Source organism: Mustela nivalis, assembly GCF_964662115.1.
Source record: "Mustela nivalis genome assembly, chromosome: 3".
Taxonomy (NCBI): Eukaryota; Metazoa; Chordata; class Mammalia; order Carnivora; family Mustelidae; genus Mustela; species Mustela nivalis.
In genome coordinates, this window is record NC_139022.1 from 84,583,598 (window position 1) to 84,607,764 (window position 24,167).

At 42.2% G+C, this 24,167-nt stretch overlaps 1 protein-coding gene across 3 annotated transcripts in view; it reads right to left on the reverse strand.

The window, feature by feature from the left end:
- OCLN (occludin) overlaps window positions 1–24,167 on the reverse strand; it is a 66,223-nt gene that overhangs the window by 25,698 nt on the left and 16,358 nt on the right. For all 3 annotated transcript variants that reach the window (XM_082722972.1, XM_082722971.1, XM_082722973.1), the window contains exon 4: window positions 22,811–22,972. In XM_082722972.1, the coding sequence (XP_082579098.1) occupies window positions 22,811–22,972 (162 nt within the window). The remainder of the gene's footprint in view (window positions 1–22,810; window positions 22,973–24,167) is intronic.

The window sequence follows — 24,167 nt, forward strand, 5'->3', positions numbered from 1 at the left end:
GTTAATAAAAACATCCTAAGTCCCTGTGGGGTGCCAAAAGGCAAACAAAAGGGGTGGCTCCAGCGCCACCTTGGTGTCCCCCCAGCAACTATCATCACGGCCCCTCCTTCCCTGGATCGGATCATCTCCACCATCATGGGTGCCTGCGCTCTGGGCTTCTGTGCAGCCGCCCCACCCTGACTTTCTTCAAGTCAGAGATGGCACAAAAAGGTCAAGAAAGGTTTATAGGTCACTTTGAAAGGAAACCTTCCCTCTCCCAAAACCAAGTGTGGGTAAACACTGCTCTCCACACAAACCAAGGTCGTCTGCAATTAGCATAACTCAAAAAGAGCAATGACAACCAACCCCCACTCTCCTCTTGGCCCCCTCTTCATTCCCAGTCCACACAACACAGGCTCCACCCACATCCAAGTGGTGGGGTCAATGTGACACAAGTCACTGACCTCTGAGAACGGAAGGGAAAGTTCACCTGTTTGAGTATCGGTCACATGCCTACAAAACCTGGCCTTGTTTGTTCCTCACCACTGCCAGGAGAGATAGGACTATCTCCATTTTCAGATGAGGAAATTGAGTCTTTGTGAATAAATTAATCGGCCCAAGGTCACTTGGTAGAGGGAGGATTGGAACCCTGGTCTGCCTGACTCCAAAGACAAACTCTTTCTGGCACAACTAACAGCCACCTCGGTCACTTAAGGATGGCTGGAGGTACTCCTGTTATCTAGGTGCTGACTATTCCCCGAAACAACAGGAACCATTCTCAGTGCCTTCCCTCCTCACCACACCCTAACCGGTGTGACGTGTATCCACTCTGAAGAGTTTTACTTGCTTATCAGACGAATGTTGTTAGAGACAATTTTGAAACAAAACTACTGTGGATTAAACGGACTTGAAAATTAAAATGAATACGTGCTTCGTCACCAGGGGTCTCTGTTGAGATCAGAGTGTAGGAACACCACCCTCCAAAGGGAAACAGAAAGGCTTTTCCTGCTTGGTAAGTTAAGTGGAGAAACATAGCAGACATCAGAGGGAAGAGCACCATAATCTCAAAGTACCATCTCCAGTGTTTACCACCTGAGGTCCACCTTCTCTGGCACTACAGCAAGTGGCCCAACTCGTTTTTCCTGTTTTGGGTTGTTTTACTCTCATAGATGCTCGCTCAACAAAGCCTCAAAATTGCCTCCAGAAAGCACCAAGAGGTTCCTCTGCCCTCAGCGGGTTGAACAGAGATGCTCTCCAAGGAACTAATCCGACAAGTGATGAGATGGTGGACGAGGCTTGAGCAAATCTGATTAATTTATGTCAATCAGATTAATCAAATTAATTTATATTAATTTATAATTAATTTATATTAATCAGATGCCACTGAGGATTTAGCTAACACAAGGTCCCCTGCCCAAACTGACGTTGCCCACAGGGAATTACTAACGTATACCAGCAAAGGTGAATTCTGCCGCTCCTAAGTTTCAAAGTGGGGAGCAGTGTAGAAACCTCATACTCAATCTGTGATCTCATTGTCCTGAAAACGGAAATCCTGCTGCAGACTCATGTACCCTGTGTCAGCACACCCCAGCAGGTGTGCCATGAAGCACAGAACACTTAAGTCCTCAGAGCTAGAGCCCATGGTCAGTCACCATCTGGGGATCCACATCCCCTTTAAGTTTACTGCTCTGTACAACAATACCATTTTCTTCTAAGTATGCCATAGCATGGAAAAGGCCTCGGCTTCTCTCAAAAGCTCTCTGGGGTTGCGGTGTTACCACTGCAGCTTGCTTCTATGGAACAGTGGTTCTCAAAGCGTGGTCCCCACTCCCAGAACATCTACAGTACCTGAGAACTTGCTAGAACCACACACTCTCATGTGCCATTCCTGAGGATGAGAAACCACGGGGGTGGGCCAGCAAGCCCTTTTTAACTCTGCCCTCCACATGATCCTGATGCTTGCTATGGTTTGAAAACTGCTAAGGGACCACAAACTTTTCCTACACATCACAGACAAGTGACCCACTTAGACCATGACAACTACAGTTAACATTTATTGCAGTGCCAGAAATATAAGAATCTTTGCTTTCAAAGAGCCACAGAGACACCCACTAGCTCAAGCATTTTCAACCTCCCACCTCACCATTCATCACAACTCCCTAAACTGGCTCTCCATGATGCTCTGGCCTCCCCAAGATTGAGCCCTAAGTCTGCAGACGAATAGGGCACTCCTACTTTTGTTCTATTCTGTCCCCTCTGAGGCCACAGATAACAGCAAAATCTTTCCTGGGGTGAGAATCTAGGATCCTGAGAGTCAGCACTCCTTCTTGGCCCTGGTTGAAAATTAAAATGCTGTTCCAGTTTCTGCAGATGTCTAATGTTGATCACCAGTACCCCCCTGTCCCTGTCACCTGCCCAAACACACTGGCCTCCCCACTCCCATGTGCAGGGATAGAACAGGCAGAGCCTGCCTACAACCTTCAAGAGAGGGGCTCCTGGGTGGCTCAGTGGCTTAAGCCATGATCTCAGGGTCCTGGGATCAAGCCCTGCATCGGGCTCTCTGCCCGGCGGGGAGCCTCTTTCCCCCTCTCTCTCTGCCTGACTCTCTGCCTATTTGTGATCTCTCTCTCTGTCAAATAAATAAATAAAATCTTTTAAAAAAAAAAACCCTCAAGAGAACATTTGGTACTTAATCTCTCGTGGCAAGCTTACAAATCAGGGGAAGATTAAGTTAAAATGAACCAACATTACAGTTCCATTCAAATTTTAGGATTATTTGTTCCAGCACTTTGAAGAATGCTGGTGGAATTTTGAAAGGGATGGCACTGAAAGTATAGATTGCTCTGGGCAATAGACATTTTAACAATGTTTATTCTTCCGCTCCATGACACCATACACAAAGATAAACTGGAAATGGATGAAAGACCTCAATGTGAGGCAAGAATCTATCAAAATCCTAGAGGAGACCATAGGCAGTAACCTCTTCAACATCGGCCACAGCAACTTCTTTCAAGACATGTCTCCCAAAGGCAAAGGAAACAAAAGTGAAAATGAATTTTAGGACTTCATCAAGATAAAAAGCTGTACAGCAAAAAAAACAGTCAATAAAACAAAGAGGCAACCCACAGAATGGGAGATGTTCACAAATGACATTACAGACAAAGGGCTGATATCCAAGATCTAGAAAGAAATCCTCAAATTCAACACCCAAAAACCAGATGATCATGTCAAAAAATGGGCAGAAGACATGAACAGACACTTCTCAAAAGAAAACATACAGAAAGCCAAAGTTGGTGGCATCACAATTCCAGACTTCAAGCTCTATTACAAAGCTGTTATCATCAAGATGGAATGGTACTGGCACAAAACAGACACACAGATCAATGGAATACAAGAGAGAGCCCAGAAATAGACCCTCAACTCTACGGTCAACTAATCTTCAACAAAGCAGAAAGAATGTCCAATAGAAAAAAGACAGTCTCTTCAACAAATGGTGTTGGGAAAATTGGACATCCACAAGGAGAAAAATGAAATTGGACCATTTCCTTACACGACACATGAAAATAGACTCAAAATGGATGAAGAACCTCAATGTAAGAAAGGAATCCATCAACATCCTTGAGGAGAACACAGGCACCAACCTCTTCCACCTCAGCCGCGGAAACTTCTTCCCAGGAACATCGCCAAAGGCAAGGGACACAGGGCAAAAATGAACTATTGGGACTTCATCAAGATCAAAATCTTTTGCACAGCAAAGGAAACAGTTAAAACCAAAAGACAGCAGACAAAATGGGAGAAGATATTTTGACACGACATATTAGATAAAGGGCTAGTATCCAAAATCTATAAAGAACTTAATCAAACTCAACACCCAAAGAACAAATAATCCAATCAAGTAATGGGCAGAGGACATGAACAGACATTTCTACAAAGAAGACATCCAAATGGCCAACAGACACATGAAAAAGTGCTCCACATCACTCGGCATCAGGGAAATACAATCAAAACCACAGTGAGATACCACCTCACACCAGTCAGAATGGCTAAAATGAACAAGTCAGGAAATGATGCTGGCAAGGATGCGGAAAAGGGGGAACCCTCCTACACTGTTAGTGGGAATGCAAGCTGGTGCAACCACTCTGGAAAACAGCATGGAAGTTCCTCAAAAAGTTGAAAACAGAGCTACCCTACGACCCAGCAATCGCACTACTGGGTATTTACCCTAAAGATACAAATGTAGTGATCCGAAGGGGCACGTGCACCCCAATGTTTATAGCAGTAATGTCTACAATATCCAACTATGGAAAGAACCTAGATGTCCATCAACAGATGAATGGATAAAGATGTGTGGTGTGTACACACACACACACACACAATGAAATACTATGTAGCCATCAAAAGAAATGAAATCTTGCCATTTGCGATGACGTGGATGGAACTAGAGGGTATTATGCTAGTGAAATAAGTCAATTGAAGAAAGACAATTATCATATGATCTCACTAATATGAGGAAGTTGAGAGGCAACGTGGGGGGCGTTGGGGGTTAGGAAAAGAATAAATGAAACAAGACGGGATCAGGAGGGAGACAAACCATAAGAAACTCTTAATCTCACAAAACAAACTGAGGGTTGTGGGGGTAGAGGGGTAGGGAGGAGGAGGTGGGCTTATGGACATTGGGGAAGGTATGTGCTATGGTGAGTGCTGTGAAGTATGTAAACCTGGTGATTCACAGACCTGTACCCCTGGGGTTAATAATACATTATATGTTAATTTTAAAAAATTTAAATTAAAAAAAATAATAAAAACATACAAATGGCTAACAGACACATGAGAAAATGTTCATCATCACTAACCATCAGGGGAATTCAAATCAAAACCACATTGAGATACCACCTTACACCAGGTAGAATGGTCAAAATCAACAGGACAGTAAATAACATGTGTTGGAGAGGATGTGGAAAAAGGGGAACCCTCTTACACTGTGGGTGGCAATGCAAGTTGGTGCAGCCACTTTGGAAAACCGTAGAGATTCCCCAAAAAATTAAAAACAGAGCTACCCTATGACCCTGCAATTGCACTACTGGGTATTTATCCCAAAGATAAAGACACAGTAAAACAAAGGGCCATATGTACCCCAGTGTCCACAGCAGCAACGTCCACAACCGCCAAACTGTGCAAAGAGCCAAGATGCCCTTCAACAGAGGAATGGCTAAAGAAGATGCAGTCCATATATACAATGGAATATTACTCAGCCATCAGAAAAGATATATACCCTTCTTTTTGTATCAACATAGATGGGACTAGAGGAGATTGTGCTGAGTGAAATAAGTCAAGCAGAGAAAGTCAATTATCATATGGTTTCACTTACTTGTGGAGCATAAAGAATAACATGGAGGACATTAGGAGAAGTGAATCGGGGGAAATCAGAGTGGGAGACAAACCATGAGAGACTGGACTCAGAAACAAACTGAGGGTTTTGGAAGGAGGGGCGTGGGGGATGGGTGAGCCTTGTGGTGGGTATTAAGGAGGGCACATATTGCAAGGAGCACTGGTGTGATGCATAAACAATGAATCTTTGAACACTAAAAAAATAAAATAAAACAAAGATGTTAAAAAAAAATGAACCAACATTAAACGTATTTATATTTTGGGTACTCTTACCAAGCTTCCTTATTCAAGCTCATCATTGCAACAAGGCAATTACCATTCTAGCTAGAATTTACTGTGTGTTAATAAGTTATGTGCTGGTCCTGACCTAAGCCCTTTAATCACTACAGCGTCAGCTTATCTGAAGATAAAACCTTTATTTTCAGTGACATATAAAGATTCTATCAAACGAAAAGACAAAGACCTGGGGCAAGGTGATTACCTTCATCAGAATCCAAGGAAGCCAAAAGTCACCCAATACTGATCACAAAGAACAGGGCCCAAGAGCCACATCATGGACCCTGTCTCTTTCTCTCCCCTTCTCTAGGTCCAGCCAGATCATCCTCACTAGCTCCCATCATGAGAGGTAAATGCTGGAAATAAGGCTACATAAATGTTTCATCACTATGTCAAAACCTTACAAACTTCTAGAAATGAGACTAGGTAGAGATCAAAGTCAGTCTTTAGATTTAAAGTATGTCTTACTTAAAAACAGGATCTTATTTAATAAACTTCACTTACAACTTGGTAACAATGAAGAAATTAGTTGATGGCGTGTTCTTTCCAAACTTAGTCTATTCTTGCTTCTGATATAAACCAAGTAGCATAACCAGAAAAAGTGCAAATTAGGAGACATGCAGAAAATATTAGCTGGGAAGTGATATCCTGGTCTGTAGTAGACAAGCATTTCGCATGCATATAAATCTCATTTTAGTCTGTTAGTTTTATTACCTAAGTACTGTTTTCCCCAATTCTACTGGCAAAGACAACTGAGGCTTAGAGGTTTTCAAAAGAAGAACAACAGAACAAAATCTATACGTTACAAGGCAAATACAACACTTGTCCTGCTGGTCATGAGGACAGGTTTGAGACAAGCTGCCAAAGCCCTCTGCAAACCTTGGTTTCTCTTTCTTTTTCTTTTCTCTTTTTTTTTTTTTAAGATTTTATTTATTTATTTGACAGAGAGAGATCATAAGGAGGCAGAGAGGCAGGCAGAGAGAGAGAGGAGGAAGCAGGCTCCCCGGTGAGCAGAGAGCCCAATGTGGGACTCGATCCCAGGACCCTGAGATCATGTCCTGAGCCGAAGGCAGCGGCTTAACCCACTGAACCACCCAGGCGCCCTTGGTTTCTCTTTCTACAAGAAGGGTGCCCATCCTGTTAGGGCTGCAGTTAGGATAATAATAATAATGTATAAAGTGGCTAGCCCAAAATATATACTTAGGAAGTGCTGATTCCTTTATTTCTTTTACTGTGATTTTTTCTTTTGGCTTTGTTGCCAAAATTCAGATGTGAAACTCAAACCCGGGTCATCTTGATATACTATGCCGGCAAGAGCACTGAGAAAGCAGTCTCAGCTAGAGCACCCTCCGCCTGACTCCAGGTCACTGACAAGCTGCCATCTTGGTAGTGAGGTAGTGTGGTAGTGTGACCCCACCCTAAGATCCCGAACCTCACTCAGGTTGTTTCACTTTACCAAAGCCGAATCAAAATTTATTCACAGAGCACTTGAAACCGAGGTGCTGAACTCTTAGTTACTATAGCAACCCGAACACAGTTGGTAGCAATAAAAACTAACCTCCAGAGCACATGTCTCACAATCAGTGCCTTGATATTTACCATAGGCATGTGCTTTTCCAAGGCCCAGCCCCACTGGTAAGTATGAACTCGAGAGAAAATGAATATGTATGTCTTGATACTTATGTTTACGACCTTTTGAAAGTGCAGGTGGAGGGAAGAGAGATTTGAACACAAAGATAAACATGAAATACTCATCTTCGTGGGCTACTGAATATTAGTCCTTCCCAACTCTGCTCTGACATCCACGGCTAAAGAGTGCCCCCACTTGCATTCTTGGTGTTCTGGCAAGACTTGGCTCCTCATAACACAGTTCTCTGCCCTGGTAAGAAGCCCAACTCAAGCAGGGGCTGGAAGGGATCTGAGCAGCATGACACCCTCCTGGGAGAAGCTGGCAGAGTTCAGAGGGGCGATGAGTGAAGCAGGCACGTTCGAAGATGCTCAGAGGGGCACCTGGGTGGCTCAGTGGGTTAAAGCCTCTGCCTTCGGCTCAGGTCATGATCCCAGGGTCCTGGGATCGAGCCCTGCTTTGGGCTCTCTTCTCAGCGGGGAGTCTGCTTCCCCTTCCCCCCAAACCCCCCACCACCTGCCTCTCGGCCTACTTGTGATCTCTCTCTGTCAAATAAATAAATAAAATATTAAAAAAAAAAAAAAAGAAAAGAAAGCTACTCAGAAACCCATCCTAAGCCATTCTGAATTTAAACCAGCCCACGTGGCCAGAGTCATCATGAATCAGAGGGCAATTACAATTAATTCATGTACTACATATTGTCTACAGGGCAGTTTCCCTAGAAACCACCTCGCTATTCCACACAGTAACTGTGGGAAGTGCCAACTGACATGTTATGTGACGAGGGTCCTCCCATGAGCACCACGGGTTAGTGTACAGATGGTGCCCTGACCTCAGCCTCATCAGGGCCCCTTCCACAGGCCAGTCCTAGATGAAGCACTAACATGAAAAATTCAAGAGCTCTAAGTGGCTGCTTCCTGCCCCTCTCCTCCTATAGAAAAATGAAGCCTATCCAGACAGAAGGAAAACAAGGAAATAAATCTTAACAGCGTTTAAATCCCTGATTTTAATTGTTCCTGATATCCAGCCATATCCCCGTCCTCTGTGGCTAAGTTGTTGAAGTTCTAAGTACCATGAGTCAACACCCAAAATCTTGCAAATAAGATAAAGATTAGGTATAGGTAAATCTTTTTACCTATACTAAGTTGTATTGTCTGTCACCTGTAACTAGGAAATTGCTAATTCGATCAACATCAAAATTCTTTCTTTTTTGTACATTGAATTGTTTTCAATATCCCTGGAAGGCACACAACTATACTTCTACTGCATTTTCTCAGATACATGCCATATTGGTCTTGAGAAGCAGACAAGAGGGCGCCTGGGTGGCTCAGTGGGTTAAGCCGCTGCCTTCAGCTCAGGTCATGATCCCAGGGTCCTGGGATCGAGCCCCGCATCAGGCTCTCTGCTCAGCAGGAAGCCTGCTTCCTCTTGGGGCGCCTGGGTGGCTCAGTGGGTTAAGCCGCTGCCTTCGGCTCAGGTCATGATCTCAGGGTTCTGGGATCGAGTCCCGCATCGGGCTCTGTGCTCAGCAGGGAGCCTGCTTCCTCCTCTCTCTCTCTCTCTCTGCCTGCCTCTCTGCCTACTTGTGATCTCTCTCTGCAGAATAAATAAATAAAATCTTTAAAAAAAAAAAAAAAAAAAAGAGAAGCAGACAAGATAATATGGCCAGATTATATGAATAAGGAACCCAGGGTCGAGAGGATTTAATCTGTTTGCCAAAGAGTGCTGGAATCAGCACTCGAACCTAGACCTTCAAAATCCTGTGTTGCTGCCCTATACCAGGCATCCATTCCCAAACCAGACTTCCTTGACATACATATTGGTTAAAAATAATAGAAACAATCTGCCTTAAGTTACAACAGAAGCATTGAAGCTAGACTCCAAACCCTGTTATTTCAAGTCCCTAGCATGCTGCTGCTGCTTTAGGGTAGGTTACATAATTTATTAATTCTTCTGTTTGAAACACATCAAAGCATATACAGAATCTATGCAATAATAAAAAAAAATTATTCGAGTGGAATTGAGCTAATACGCTGCTTCTACCAGACAAAGGTAGAAAAGCCACCATCATACATGAAGAGTAGAAGAAAGGGGTGGCCCTAACAACCCTGTGAGGCTGTTTATCCACAACACACTACAAAAGAAGGAAGCGTCTCCTCCGCCTATGGCAACGCACAAACCTAGCAGTGCCTGGTTTTCCAGGCTGTTCACATTGCTCAGAGCATCAAGGAGGAGGTCTGCTCCATATGAGAACATCTGAGGGGACCTACTCGATTCCACTGGGACTATGAGCTGATTCCCAGCACTGAAAAGCACCTCGTCCTAAGGCCAAGACAATGGAAAGGGAAAGATCACCATCTCATCTAATTGAAGCAGGGAAGGCAGCTTGGAGCTAGTTCACCTCTGGGGGCAGGTAAATGGAAGGGTAAAATCCACAAAGCATAATGTAACTGAGACTTAATAATTCTTGAGTGAGCTGGTGGATATGTAGGTGTCCATTATGAAACAAATAATAAACAGGGAGGCTATGCATAGGCCAGAGGTGACAATGTCATGAACCAAGATTTAAGATTAATTTGTTTCTATGAACCTGTAATCCAATTAAAAAAGAGAGAGAGAAGTAATAATTAAAGTTTCCCTAAGAGCATGCTGGTATGGAAAAACTCAGTTAGGGTTCTAGACCTGGCTTTAAACCTACTGTATGACCCTATATCTGTAAATTAAAAAATGCTCTCCATTACATAATAGCAAAGTTAACTTCAACACTGATTTCCTCCTTTTTCAAAAAAAAAAAAATACCATATACTTGAAGAAAATGACATAACAACTTTAAAAAAAAAAAGACTTATTTATTTGAGAGAGAGAGAGAAGCAGACTCCCCACGGAGCAGATAGCTTAATATGGAGCTCCATTCCCAGGACTCTGAGATCAGGACCTGAGCTGAAGGCAGACACTTAACTAACTGAGTCACCCAGATGTCCCAATCTAGTAACTTTTTACATAATTATTCTTGTCAAAATGAGTAACCCAGAGAATTGACTTTCACCAAAAATGTAAAATTACAGAAGATAAAAATTCAGGATGACTGGCCATTTGGGAACAAAATTAAATTAGATCTTCTCTCATATCACACTAAGAAATAACTTGGTCAATCGTAATGAACTGTCTCATTAGGAATCAGTATTTATTAAAGACTTTACAGTGAAAACTGAATGCAGTGTATAGGGAACCCTTTCTATCATCTTTCCAACTTTTCAATAAATCTAAAACTATTCTAACATAAAAAAATTTATTTTAAAAATTGGATTGGGGGTAATGGGTGCACAATGCTACAAGTTTACTAAAAATCAGTTAATTGTATACTTATAATGTGTGAATTTTATGGTATGCAAATTATACTTCACTAAAGCTATTTTTTTTTTTTAAGATTTTATTTATTGGGCGCCTGGGTGGCTCAGTGGGTTAAGCCGCTGCCTTCAGCTCAGGTCATGATCCCGGGGTCCCGAGATCGAGTCCCACATCGGGCTCTCTGCTCAGCAGGGAGCCTGCTTCCCTTCCTCTCTCTCTGCCTGCCTCTCTGCCTACTTGTGATCTCTCTCTGTCAAATAAATAAATAAAATCTTAAAAAAAAAAAAGATTTTATTTATTTATTTAACACACAGAGAGAGAAATCACAAGTAGGCAGAGAGAGAGGGAGAAGCAGGCTCCCCACTGAGCAGAGAGTCCAATGCGGGACTCGATCCCGGGACCCCAGGATCATGACCTGAGCTGAAGGCAGAGGCTTAACCCACTAAGCCACCCAGGCGCCCTCACTAAAGCTATTTTTAAAAGTCCCTGGGTCTAGGGGCGCCTGAGTGGCTCAGTGGGATAAAGCCTCAGGTGGTGATCCCAAGGGTCCTGGGATTAAGCCCCATATCGGGCTCTCTGCTCAGTAGGGAGCCTGCTTCCTCCTCTCTCTCTGCCTGCCTCTCTGTCAAATAGATAAATAAAATCGTTAAATAAAATAAAAGTTCCTGGGTCTAAAGGTTTAAAATGAAAAGATTATAAAATCAAGAAACACAAGAGAGGAACTTTATACTAATCAAGGATGAACTGACAGATATGTTTAACTGAATCCTCTGCATACATTTAGTCCACAACAGGGTAAAAAAATAAAACTTTAAAAACTGAAGAAACTATAGAAGACTATTCTTTTTTTTAAGATTTTATTTATTTATTTTAGAGAGTGCATACAGGGCCAGGGGCAGAGGGAGTCTCAAGCAGATTCCCTGCTAAGCACAGAGCCTGATGCAGGGCTCATTTCATGACCCAGAAATCACAACCTGAGCTGAAACCAAGATCTGGACACAACCAACTGCCTACACAGGTGCCCCCAAACTACAGAAGACTATTAACACACCTCAAAGATGTCTGGAAAACTCTAGGAACAGCACAAAAATAATATGGAAGCCATAAACATACAAATGGAAAAATGTAAGCACTTAAAAAATAAAAACATTGTAAAAAAAAAAAAAAGATGAAAGACCAAAAACGGGCGCCTGGGTGGCTCAGTGGGTTAAGCCACTGCCTTCGGCTCAGGTCATGGTCTCAGGGTCCTGGGATCGAGTCCCGCATCGGGCTCTCTGCTCAGCAGGGAGCCTGCTTCCTCCTCTCTTTATCTCTGCCTGCCTCTCTGCCTACTCGTGATCTCTGTCTGTCAAATAAATAAATAAAATCTTTAAAAAAAAAAAAAAAAGAAAGAAAGAAAGACCAAAAACAATCTGCGAAAAAATATTAGCAACATATAAGACAAAATGCTAATATTCACAATATGAAAAAACTCCATTAAGAGTGAACAAACCAAAAGAAAACTAAGCCAGGTATGAATCAATCAATTTAAGAATACAAATTAGCAGATGGAAATATGCTGAATCACACAAAAAAAATTTTTTTAAAGATTTTATTTGTTTTTTTGACAGAGAGAGCACAAGCGGGGGGAGCAGCAGGCAGAGGGAGAGGGAGAGGGAGAAGCAGGCTCCCCACTGAGCAGGGAGCCTGATGCAGAGAGATCATGACCTGAGCCAAAGGGAGATGCTTACCCAACTGAGCCACCAAGGCACCCCTGATCACAGTAATTTTTAAGTTAAAATAAAACTCAATCTTCACTTATCAGATTAATAAAAATCAGACTAGTGATGTCCAGAGCAGGGCAAAGATGTGGAGAAAAAAGCACTCTCCTATATTGTCAGTAGAACTAAACAGCCTTTAAAAACAAGGCAATGTGGCAGCACCTGACAATTTAAAATCTGACACTCGATGAACCCTTTTAAAAATCTACCTCATATATACTACTAAGAGTGCATAAAAACATGTAGGAATGTTCACTGCACCGTTATCTCTAACTGCAAACAAGTGGAAGCAATCAAAATGTCCATAAATAGGAGAATGAATCATAGGACTGTCATACTATGTAATACCATACAGCTGCTAAAAGCAACTAGGTAAAGGGTTATGTACTGACAGATTTAATTATTCTAAGTATTTTACAAAGTTCACTTATTGTAACAAACCCATTCAGTAGGTACAACGATCATCCTCATTTTAGAGATGGGGAAGCTCAAGTAGAAGGATCTTGCCAGGTCCCACAAAAGCAACTGGCAGGGCTGCATTTTGACCTGGGGAATTTGGCCCAAGTCTACACTTTATACCCACTCTGCTATACTGTACTGATTTTGTGTCTGTGACTACACACATGAATGGAGTCTAAGTTGGGGAGCTGGGCGAGGAGAAACATCCACATGACAATAAGAAGTACCTAATTTCAAAAAATTAAATTGTGAGTGAGCAAATGAGTGTCTGAGAATGTATGAAATCGGGGGCGTCTGGGTGGCTCCGTCATTTAAAAGTCCAACTCTTAATTTCAGCTCAGATCACAATCTCAGGGTCATAAGATCAAGAACCTGTGTAAGATTCTCTTTCTCCTTCTGCTCCTTCACTACTCCCCACCCTCACTCTTTCTCTCCCTCTCTTAAAAAAAAAAAAAAATAGATAAGAAAAGAAAAAAGCATGAAATCAATAATTAAGGAGAAGGATTAAAAAGACATTGACCTTTCTGATATGGAACAACTGAATAGTTCATTTGAGAAAATTCTTCAGAGAGCATTAAAAATTTTAAGAATAAAATTTGTCTGAATTTTCTTTTCTTTCTTTTTTTTTTGTATATGTGCTGCCAAAACGAGCACTGAATTTTCATAAAAAGGATTGGGCACCTAGGTGGCCCAATTGGTTAGGCTTCCGACTCTTAATCTCACCTCAGGTCTTGATTTCTGGGTCATAAGTTCAAGCCCTGTGCTGGGCTCCACACTGGGCAGAGAACCTACTTAAAAAAAACAAAAAGAAAAAAGAAAAAGAAAAAGAAAAAAAGAAAAAAGATATAAACCTCTTAGAAGTCATTAAGCAGGCCCAATGGAAATGGTGAGAGAGAAGATGGAACTTTCACTTTTTTCTTTTTTTTTCCTATATTTGTGTTTGGTTAGAATAAATTTGATTCTTTTCATACTAAGACCTTCTCACAAACCACCACAAACAAAACCCATTACTTTAAAAAGTCAAAAACTGGAAAAAAAATTTAATATTCAGCAATAGGGATTGGCCAAATATATCTATACAATGGAATGTTACTAGAAAAGGTGTGTGGAACCACAGATTCAAACATCACTGCTGGTTGTCTAAATTGGTACAGGTATTTTATTTAAAAAAAATTTTTTTTTAAGATTTTATTTATTTATTTGACAGAGGGAGATCACAAGTAGGCAGAGAGGCAGGCAGAGAAAGAGAGAGGAGGAAGCAGTCTCCCTGCTGAGCAGAGAGCCCGATGCGGGACTCGATCCCAGGATCCTGAGATCATGACCTGAGCCAAAGGCAGCGGCTTAACCCACTGAGCCACCCAGGCGCCCAGTACAGGTATTTTAAAAGGCAATTTCAATATTCAATTTCTCAATATTTATCAAAAAAAAAAAAAATATATATATATATATATATCTCCTCTGACTCAGTAATACTACTCTGAAAAATCTGTCCTAGAGAAGTATGTAACCAGATACACAAGGTATACAAAGTTTTGTTTTGGTTTTTTTTTAAGATTTTATTTATTTATTTGACAGACAGAGATCACAAGTAGGCAGAGAGGCAGGCGGAGAGAGGAGGAAGCAGGCTCCCTGGGAGCCATGCGGGGCTCGATCCCAGGACTCCAAGATCATGACCGAAGGCGAAGGCAGAGGCCTCAAGCCACTGAGCCACCCAGGCGCTGCAGTATACAAAGTTTTAAAAATCCTATCACTGATTATAATATTAAATAGCAAATGTATGGGGTGCCTGGGTGGCTCAGTCAGTTAAGCGTCTGCCTTCAGCACAGGTTGTGATCACGCGGTCCTGGGATCAAGCCCTGCATTGGGCTCCTTATTCAGTGGGGAGCCTGCTTCTCCCTCTGCCTGTCACTCCCCCTGCTTGTGCTCTCTTTCTCACTGTCAAATAAATAAATAAATCTTAAAAAAAAATAAAGAGCAAATGTAATCATCAATGAGACTGGTTACATCAAACATGTTATATCCATAGGAAACATGAATATGAAGTGGTAAGAAGTTCATCACAATAGGTTGTAAAGCGAAAAGGGCAAGGTACAGGTAGAATGGTGTGATCAGTACACTTTCGTGTAATTAAGCAGGGAGTCTACTTTTCTCTGATTTATTTTCACAAAATGAAACAATGAAAGAAAGCGCCTGGTTGGCTCAGTTGGTTGAGTGTCTGACCCTTGGTTTTAGCTTAGATCATGGTCTCAAGGTCCTGGGGTTGGTGCAGGGTCCTGGGTCCTTCAGAAACCCCACTCAGTGGGGAGTGTGCTTGTCTCCCTCTTCCTCTGCCCCTCCCCCCACCTGTGCTCTCTTCAAAATAAGTAAATAAGTCTTTTTAAAAAATACCACAATAGGGACGCCTAGGTGGCTCAGTTGGTTGGGCGGCTACCTTCGGCTGGGGTCATGATCCCAGTGTCCTGGGATCGAGTCCCACATCAGGCTCCTTGCTCAGCAGGGAGCCTGCTTCTCCCTCTGCCTGCCACTCTGTCTGCCTGTGCTCACTCACTCTCTCTGACAAATAAATAAATAAAATCTTTAAAAAACAACAACAACAAAAACCACAATAAAAGGAATCATAAAAAACCAAGAAGAGTACTTCCAAGAGTAGGAAATGGTAGAAAAAGATACCTAGAAATGAGCAAATGGGAATGAATAATACAAGGATGGAAAGGACAGATTTCCCTTAAAACCTTTTTGTTTTTTACTATTTTTAAGTTTTTATTTTAATTCCAGTTAGTTAACATACAGTATTATTATTATTTTTTTTAAAGATTTTATTTATTTATTTGACAGAGAGAAATTACAAGTAGATGGAGAGGCAGGCAGAGAGAGAGAGAGGAGGAAGCAGGCTCCCTACTGAGCAGAGAGCCCGATGCGGGACTCGATCCCAGGACCCTGAGATCATGACCTGAGCCGAAGGCAGCGGCTTAACCCACTGAGCCACCCAGGCGCCCCAACATACAGTATTATGTATGACATAATGACTTAAAACTTCCATACAACAACTGTGAACGTAAGTTTTGTAATAGAACTTGAAGTCTGGAATTGTAATGCCTCGAATTTTTTCTTCTTCAAGATTGTTTTGGCTATTTGGGGTCTTTTGTGGTTCCACACAAATTTTAGGGCTATTTGTTCTACTTCTGTGAAAAGTGCTGTTGGTATTTTGATAAGGAATGCATTAAATATACACACTGCCTTGGGTCGTATAGACATTTGAACAATACTTGTTTTTCCAATCCACAGGCATTATGGAATGTCTTTCCCTTTCTTTGTGTCAGCTTTAATTTCTTTCATTAGTGTTTTGTATTTCAGAGTACAGGTCGTTCACCTCTTTGAGCAAACCTGTTTTTTGTTTTGTTTTGTTTTTAATTATAATTCTGACCACAGGATTTTTGTTTTGTTTTTTTAAGTAGGTTCCACACTGGGCTCACAGTCCTGAGACCAACACCTAAACCAAAACCAAGAGTTGGCCACTTAACACACTAAGCCACCCAGGTGCTCCATCCACGGGCTTTTTAAAAGATTATAATTGATTGGGGAAGTTGCTACTTTGCTAAAAAGTACAAAAATTAAAATAGCACACTGATAGTTGCAACAACATAAATGAATCTCACAGACACTATGTTAAGTGGACACAAAAACACACATTTTGTAATTTCATTCATATAAATTTTAAGAACAGGCAAAACCAACTGACAGAAAAACCAAGTGACAGGAATGAGAGGGGTTACCATCCTTTAAGGGATACTGAGAAAGGGCATGAGGAAACCACGGACACTGGAACAAACTACATCTTAACCTGGGTGAGTTATGTATATGTACAAAAACTCACCAAGCTAAGCAACTGGTGGACCTACTGTACTTTACTCTGTACACACAGATATACATTGCACTTCAATAAAAAGTATCAAAAATGTTTGAGGAGTATTTAATGATGTGATTTAAAAATCTGTAATATAATGTTAAATCAAAAAGCAGAATTTTGGGGCGCCTGGGTGGCTCAGTGAGTTAAAGCCTCTGCTTTCAGCTCAGGTCATGATCCCAGGGTCCTACGATTGAGTCCCTCATCACGCTCTCTGCTTGGCAGGGAGCCTGCTTCCCCCCTCTCTCTCTGCCTGCCTCTCTGCCTGCTTGTGATCTCTGTCCAAAAAAAAAAAAAAAAGTCTTAAAAAAAAGAATTTCACACTGACAAGGAACATAATCATACTTCCTCTGATTTAGAATAAGAAGGGGGGAGGGATTAAAGAAAATACATCAGGGGGCACCTGGGTGGCTCAGTGGGTTAAGCCTCTGCCTTCGGCTCAGGTTATGATCTCAGGGTCCTGGGATCGAGTCCCACACAGGGCTCTCTGCTAAACATGGAACCTACTTCCCTTCCTCTCTGCCTGCCTCTCTGCCTACTTGTGATCTCTGCCTGCCAAATAAATAAATAAAATCTTTTTTAAAAAAATAATACATCAGAAATTCAATTAGCTAACATATAGTACATCATCAGTTTTTTATGTAGTGTTCAGTGATTTTTTTTTTTAAATACTTTATTTATTCGACAGAGATCAAAAGTAGGCAGAGAGGCAGGCAGAGAGAACGAGGGGGAAGCAGGCTCCTCACTGGGCAGAAAGCCCGATGCAGGGCTTGATTCCAGGACCCTGAGATCATGACCTGAGCTGAAGGTAGAGGCTTAACCCTCTGAGCCACCCTGGCACCCCTCAATGATTCTTTAGTTGAGTATTAACACCCAGAACTCATCACATCATGGGCCCTCCTTAATGCCTGTCACCCAGTTACTATATATATATATCTTTTTAAAGATTTTATTTATCTGAAAGAAAGAGTATGAGAGAGCGCACGAGTCGGTGCGGAGGGATGAGAGGGAGAAGGAGGTTCTCCACTAAGCAGGGAGAGCCCAATGTCAGGACCTTAGGACCATGACCTGAGCCAAAAGCAGATGCTTAACAAACTGACCCACCCAGGCACCCCAATATATACATTTTTTAATTTAGAAAAAGTACCAATGGGGCGCCTGGGTGGCTCAGTGGGTTAAGCCTCTGCCTTCGGCTCAGGTCATGATCTCAGGGTCCTGGGATCGAGCCCCGCATCAGGCTCTCTGCTCAGCAGGGAGCCTGCTTTCCCCTCTCTCTCTGCCTGCCTCTCTGCCTACTTGTGATCTCTCTGTCAAATAAATAAATAAAATCTTAAAAAAAAAAAAAAGAAAGAAAGAAAGAAAGAAAAAGTACCAACTAGCTCTGGAGTTTGAGGACATAACAGAAGAAAACAAACACCCTCAGATTTATTAAAAGAAACTTCTCTGTCAAATAAATAAATAAAATCTTTAAAAAAAAAAAAACCTTCAAACATCTAACATACAACAATGTTGGTACAAACTTAAGGGACTGACTACAAAGGACCAGATTAACACCCACAACATGGCCTGCTTATTTTATAAAGTATAAGATATGCAGAAAAAGGAAGGGGGAAAAAAAAAACCCCTAAGAATCCCTAGGAAGGCAAAGAAACCATTGCGCTAGAGATTTGGGAGACAGGAAATTACAGAGTTGTACATTCTCTCACACATAATACCTAAGGGCTGAAACCTGCTTAAAACTCTTAAGACACAACTTTTTTTTTTTTTAAAAGATTTTATTTATTTATTTGACAGACAGAGATCACAAGTAGGCAGAGAGGCAGGCAGAGACAGAGGAGGAAGCAGGCTCCCTGCTGAGCAGAGGGCCCGATGCGGGGCTCGATCCCAGGACCCTGGGATCATGACCTGAGCCGAAGGCAGAGGCTTTAACCCACTGAGCCACCCAGGCGCCCCAAGACACAACTTTTGAAGTGCTTTTCTCTGGGGATTCTGATCCTAAAGATTTCAAAAATCCAGGAAAAAGCAGTAGGACCTAATAAAATAATAACTGTCTAGACCTACCCTAATACATAGGGAAGAAGGAAACTAATTTTCAATAGCTAAATAATTGTTCCTTTAATAAGGTTTTCTTCCCCCCAAAAAACCCCCGCGATATTAGCTATATGGGGAGTATCTGATCTCAGTTCCCTACAATTAAATTCAAATTTTACATTTTTATTTATTTATTTAATTTTTTGAAAAAGTGAGGGAGGGGCCGAGGGAGAGGGAGAGAACCTTAAGCAGGCTCCATGCTCAGTACAGAGCCCCCACTGTGGGGCTCAATCTCACAACCCTGAGATCATGACCTAAGTGGAAAAAAATCAAGAGTCAGAATCTTAACCAACTGAGCCACCCAGATCTCCTAGAAGTCAAATATTAATCCCCACTTAGTACAACTAATCAATGGTACATTTTTTTTCCATTATTTTTTTTTTAAGATTTTATTTATTTAGTTATTTGAGAGAGAGACAGTGAGAGAGAACATGAGAGGCGAGAAGGTCAGAGGGAGAAGCAGACTCCCCATGGAGCTGGGAGCCCGATGCGGGACTCGATCCCGGCACTCCAGGACCGTGACCTGAACCAAAGGCAGTTGCCCAACCAACTGAGCCACCCAGGCGCCCTCTTTCCATTATTTTAAGTGAAGATTATTTTTACGGTATTAATTTCTAAAATCCAAAAGGTAGAAAAATCACAAATCCACTGTCAGGCATTTCAAACGCAGCATCAAACATTTTCACCTGGGTCGCTATTGTTAGGAGTTAGTTGGACAGTTAGGCGGTCAGGGTCCCCAAAAAGAAGATAGAGTCAGGACAGCTAAAATCAAGTATCAGTGACATCCTGGTTCTGCAGCTTAGACTGGATAGCACTGACATCCCATTTTGCAGCCTCTGCAGAAATGATTTCTGCAAAACGACCCAAAATAAGACAATTACCACAAAGCACTAGTCAGTATCACGGGCAAGGGACAGTGAAGACATAAGCCTCCACATTCCGTAAGAGAAAAAGACCATCAACACAAAACATTAACCTAATAGATAGACAAATACGTGGCCCATGCCCTGACTGGCACCACTCAGCACACCCTGATTACTTAAGAAGGTTCTGCGAAAGAGGTCATAAAAACCCCTAAACTTAGGAGTTCCATGGGCAACCCACCTGGGTTCCTCCTCCCTCTCTGGGAACTTTACACTCTTGCTCAATAACCTTTGCTTTGCTGCCCACCAGTATTTGTCTGGTCTACCTCTTCATTCTTGGAAGTGGCATGGCCAAGAACCATGGGCATTAAGGGGATACAAATCCTGTAACACACATTATCAGAGGGACAGAGGTGCTGAGCAGAATGGAGCAAAAGAGCACAGAAAGGAGAGTTGTGTAAGTAAATGGCAGAAACAAGGAAGAGGGACTAAGGTCAGCAAAGCAAACTTGGGCAGGGTGAGGGGAGAATGGATGGAAAAGCAAACTACCTGTGGCTAAAATCACCTCCAAATAACTTATTTCAGTATATGTGCTGCCGAAGCGAGCACCAAATAACTTATTTCAAATAGCATTTCTTAGCCACATCAACTGGGGAAACTAAGGGAAGCGGCCGGCGGTGCATGCGACTCTTGATCTCACCATTTGTGGGTCTGAGCCCCACACTGGGTGTAGAGAATACTTCCAAATAAAATCTTTAAAAAATAAAATGATTAAATAAAAAAATAAAAGTAAAGTCCTTTCTGCTTTATGGAAGTATCATTTTCATAAATTGTTATGGCTATCTTTTGCCCAATTATCAAAAGCACCCAGAACTGATTAAAACCTCAGGACAATAAAATCAGACGAGAGAGACCAAAGTTCACTAGAACACTATTACTACCAGCATTAGTCTCTCTTTAGTTGTTTTTTTTTCCCCAGGCTCTCGAAACCTCGAGTAAACAAATCCAACAGCCAGTGAAAACTGACACACCCAGAAACTCCCAGAGAAACATTTACTTCATAGTTCACAATAGAAGTCCTATTCCTATTCCGTCTACAGGTGGCCTTGCCTGGAGCTAAAGGTCGAAAGAAAACACTCCCCTACACCTTCACACTTTATGGGGGAAAAAGCGGGAGGAAAAAGAAACCACGCAGGCCTCAAGGCAAGGCCAGGAACACAGGAACTCTCCTCTCAGTGGTGTATATATGCCACACCTTCTGATGTTCCTAAGACTGTTTCCTTTTGGCTCCTTAACTAACTAGAGGAAAATCTCATCTACAGTTCTAGATTTCTTAAAATCAGACATACACAGGGACACCTGGATGGCTCAGTCAGTTGGGCGTCTGCCTTCAGCTCAGGTGATGATCCCAGGATTGAGCCTCGCATCGGGATCCCTGCTCAGCTGCTCAGCGGGAAGTCTGCTTCTCCCTCTGCCTGCCACTCCCCCTGATAGTTCTCTCTCTCTCCCTCTCAAATACAGAAATAGAATCTTAAAAAAAAAAAGCAGACATACAGAATGCCAGAGCTAAAGAAGTCTTCAAAATAAGCAACGTCTTTATCCCTGACCTGACCAGCAGTCCCCGCCCTTAGTGCTTTTCCCTTCACTCCCACTGGCCAGAACAAACCTCCCCTGAAGCCCTGTCCAGGCTTCTCAGCTAACCCTCATCACAGGAAGTCAGTCTGCTCAAAGAAACCTATGATGGCAGTTTCTGAGGATGCCTCCAACTGCTTCCTAATGGAGTTTCTGAGAAATAAAGTCTCACTCCAGACATCTCTGAGGACATGTTAGGTATCAGTAATACATATTTCCAAGGTATTTTCGGAAGGAGGAAATTGCTGAGCTTTCAGCAAACCACATCTACACATACTGGTAGGAATGACAATATGGCATATATAAAAAAGGGAATTGCTCTAATTTCTCTCTGCCTCACTGACATATTTCCTAAGTATCCATGCAGAATTAGTCACTACAGGGGCACCTGGGTGGCTCAGCGGGTTAAAGCCTCTGCCGTTGGCTCAGGTCAGGCTCAGGTCATGATCCCAGGGTTGTGGGATCGAGCCCCACATCAGGCTCGCTGCCCGGCAGGGAGCCTGCTTCCTCCTCTCTCTCTGCCTGCCTCTTTGCCTACCTATGATCTCTGTCAAATAAATAAGATCTTAAAAAAAAAAAAGAATTAGTCACTATAATTTGCTAGGCTGTTACTCATGTAAACACTTTGTACATAGCACCTGCCACCACTCCAAAACACCCCTCTTGACCCAAGACAGCAAGCACCCGAAGTAGCAGTGCACCCCTCCAAAATGATATCCAGGAATATAAAGGGGGAGGAATGGTTCTGTTTTGCAAAGACCAAGTTCTTTCTGCATAATTCCTTTAGAAGCCATTTCTTTTCAATGCCTAGATACACTTCTTGCAAATGGAAATCTGAGGGGTGCCTGGGTGGCTCAGTTAGCTAAACACCTGATTTTTTTTTTTTTTTTTAAAGATTTTACTTATTTATTTGAGAGACAGAGAGAAAGCGCAAGTGAAGGGAGGAGCAGAGGAGGAGGGACAAGCAGACTCCAAGCTGCTTGGAGCCCGATGCAGAGCTGAATCCCAGAATCCTGAGACTGGACCTGAGCAAGAAACAAGAGTCCGACACTTAACGGACTGAGCAACCCAGGTGCCCCAGTGTCTGACTCTTGATTTGACTCAGGTCATGATCTCAGGGTTATGAGATCAAGCCCCATGTCGGGCTTGGTGCAGAGTCAGCTTGAGATTCTCCCTCTCCTTCTGCCCCTCCCCCTGCTTGTGAATGCACCCCCACAAAATGAATGAATGAATAAATCAGTCAATCAATCTTAAAAAGATCTGGTTTTCATTTTGCAGTAAAACAATTTCCACTTAACATAGCACCTTTTTTTAAAAATCATCGCACCTTCTTAAATTCTGAGTAAAACATGAGGGCACAACTCTTGCAACATATACAAACAGTAATTCTAAGAACATAATTTCACAAAGCACTAAAGGTCAGGTTGAGACAGAAACCTGTTATAAAAAAAAAAAAGCAAATGTCCAATATTTTACCACTTACCCACTCTTCGACATTGGGGGGTTGTTCATCATAAATATGTTCTTTGTCCCACAAAATATTCGACTTGTCATACCGATCCATCTTTCCTCGGGTTTTCACGGCAAAGAAAATTATTAAAGCAAAAGCCACAATAACCATGAACCCCAGTACAATGGCAATTGCCTAAAAAGAGATTAAAGATATTGACAGTTAGATTTTAATTGTTTACTTTATCTTAATCCAGTAAAAACCTAAGGCCCTACACTACATATCTGTGGTTTAACAGATATAAAACTGAAACACTCACATTTCAGAAATATAAAATGTTGGCCCAGGCTAGGTGGGCTGAAGCTAACAACACACGCAGCTTGATTCAATACTCAGAAAAGGCTTCAAGTTAGGCACTATCATCATTCCATTTTAAGTGACAGAACTCTAGTTCCAAAGCTTGAGTGCCAAGTGGCCTTATTTTTATTAACAGATGAAAATGGCCAATAAATTAACTCAATCATCAGTATCTTTCTAAAGGGCTTGAAAATTGTGACTCTCAGAAATAGCTTTAGATACATAAGCATGTTTATAATCTCGTTCATAACACATACTGGGCAAATGTTTTTACCCTGAATGTAAATTCCAGTCCATAGAGGATCTACCTTACCATAAAGTATGCAGACATGATTTAACCAAGCTATAAATTAGAGAAAATGGATGAGTGATTCATGTAGTCTGGCAGGTGGTTTCTGCTGGAAATTTTTTGTGTACTTGCAAGAAAGGGCCCCGTGACAAGGAAACTCCCACCCCGACAGTTCTCCCAGTGTCTGGTAGGTCTGTTAAGTGGCCTGAAGAAATTTGAAACTGAGGCAGGTACCAGGCCCCTGGCCTAGATTCTGCTCACTGTAACAGGGGGGTCTCTGTGTAGCCATTATACCCTTTTTCAGTGAATACAGGTTTGGGGCACTCAAAGGACTAAGAGAGATGGGGTGTGGTAAGGCATGAGTACCAACCCTCAGCCCTGTTTACCACAGGTAGCATCTGAATGCCAACAACAAATCTGCTGAAATTCAGAGGGAAAACATTTCAGTCTTCAAAATAATGGTAGTGGGAGCCTGAGTGGCTCAGTGGGTTAGGCCGCTGCTTTCGGCTCGGGTGGTGATCTCAGGGTCCTGGGATCGAGTCCTGCATCAGGCTCTCTGCTCGGCGGGGAGCCTGCTTCCCTCTCTCTCTCTCTCTTTGCTTGCCTCTCTCTCCATCTACTTGAGATCTCTCTCTGTCAAATAAATAAATAAAATCTTTAAAAAAAAAAACAAAAAAAAACCAAAAACAAAATAATGGTAGTTACTGGAGATAATCTAACCCCAAAGGAGTGACTCAATCAGGT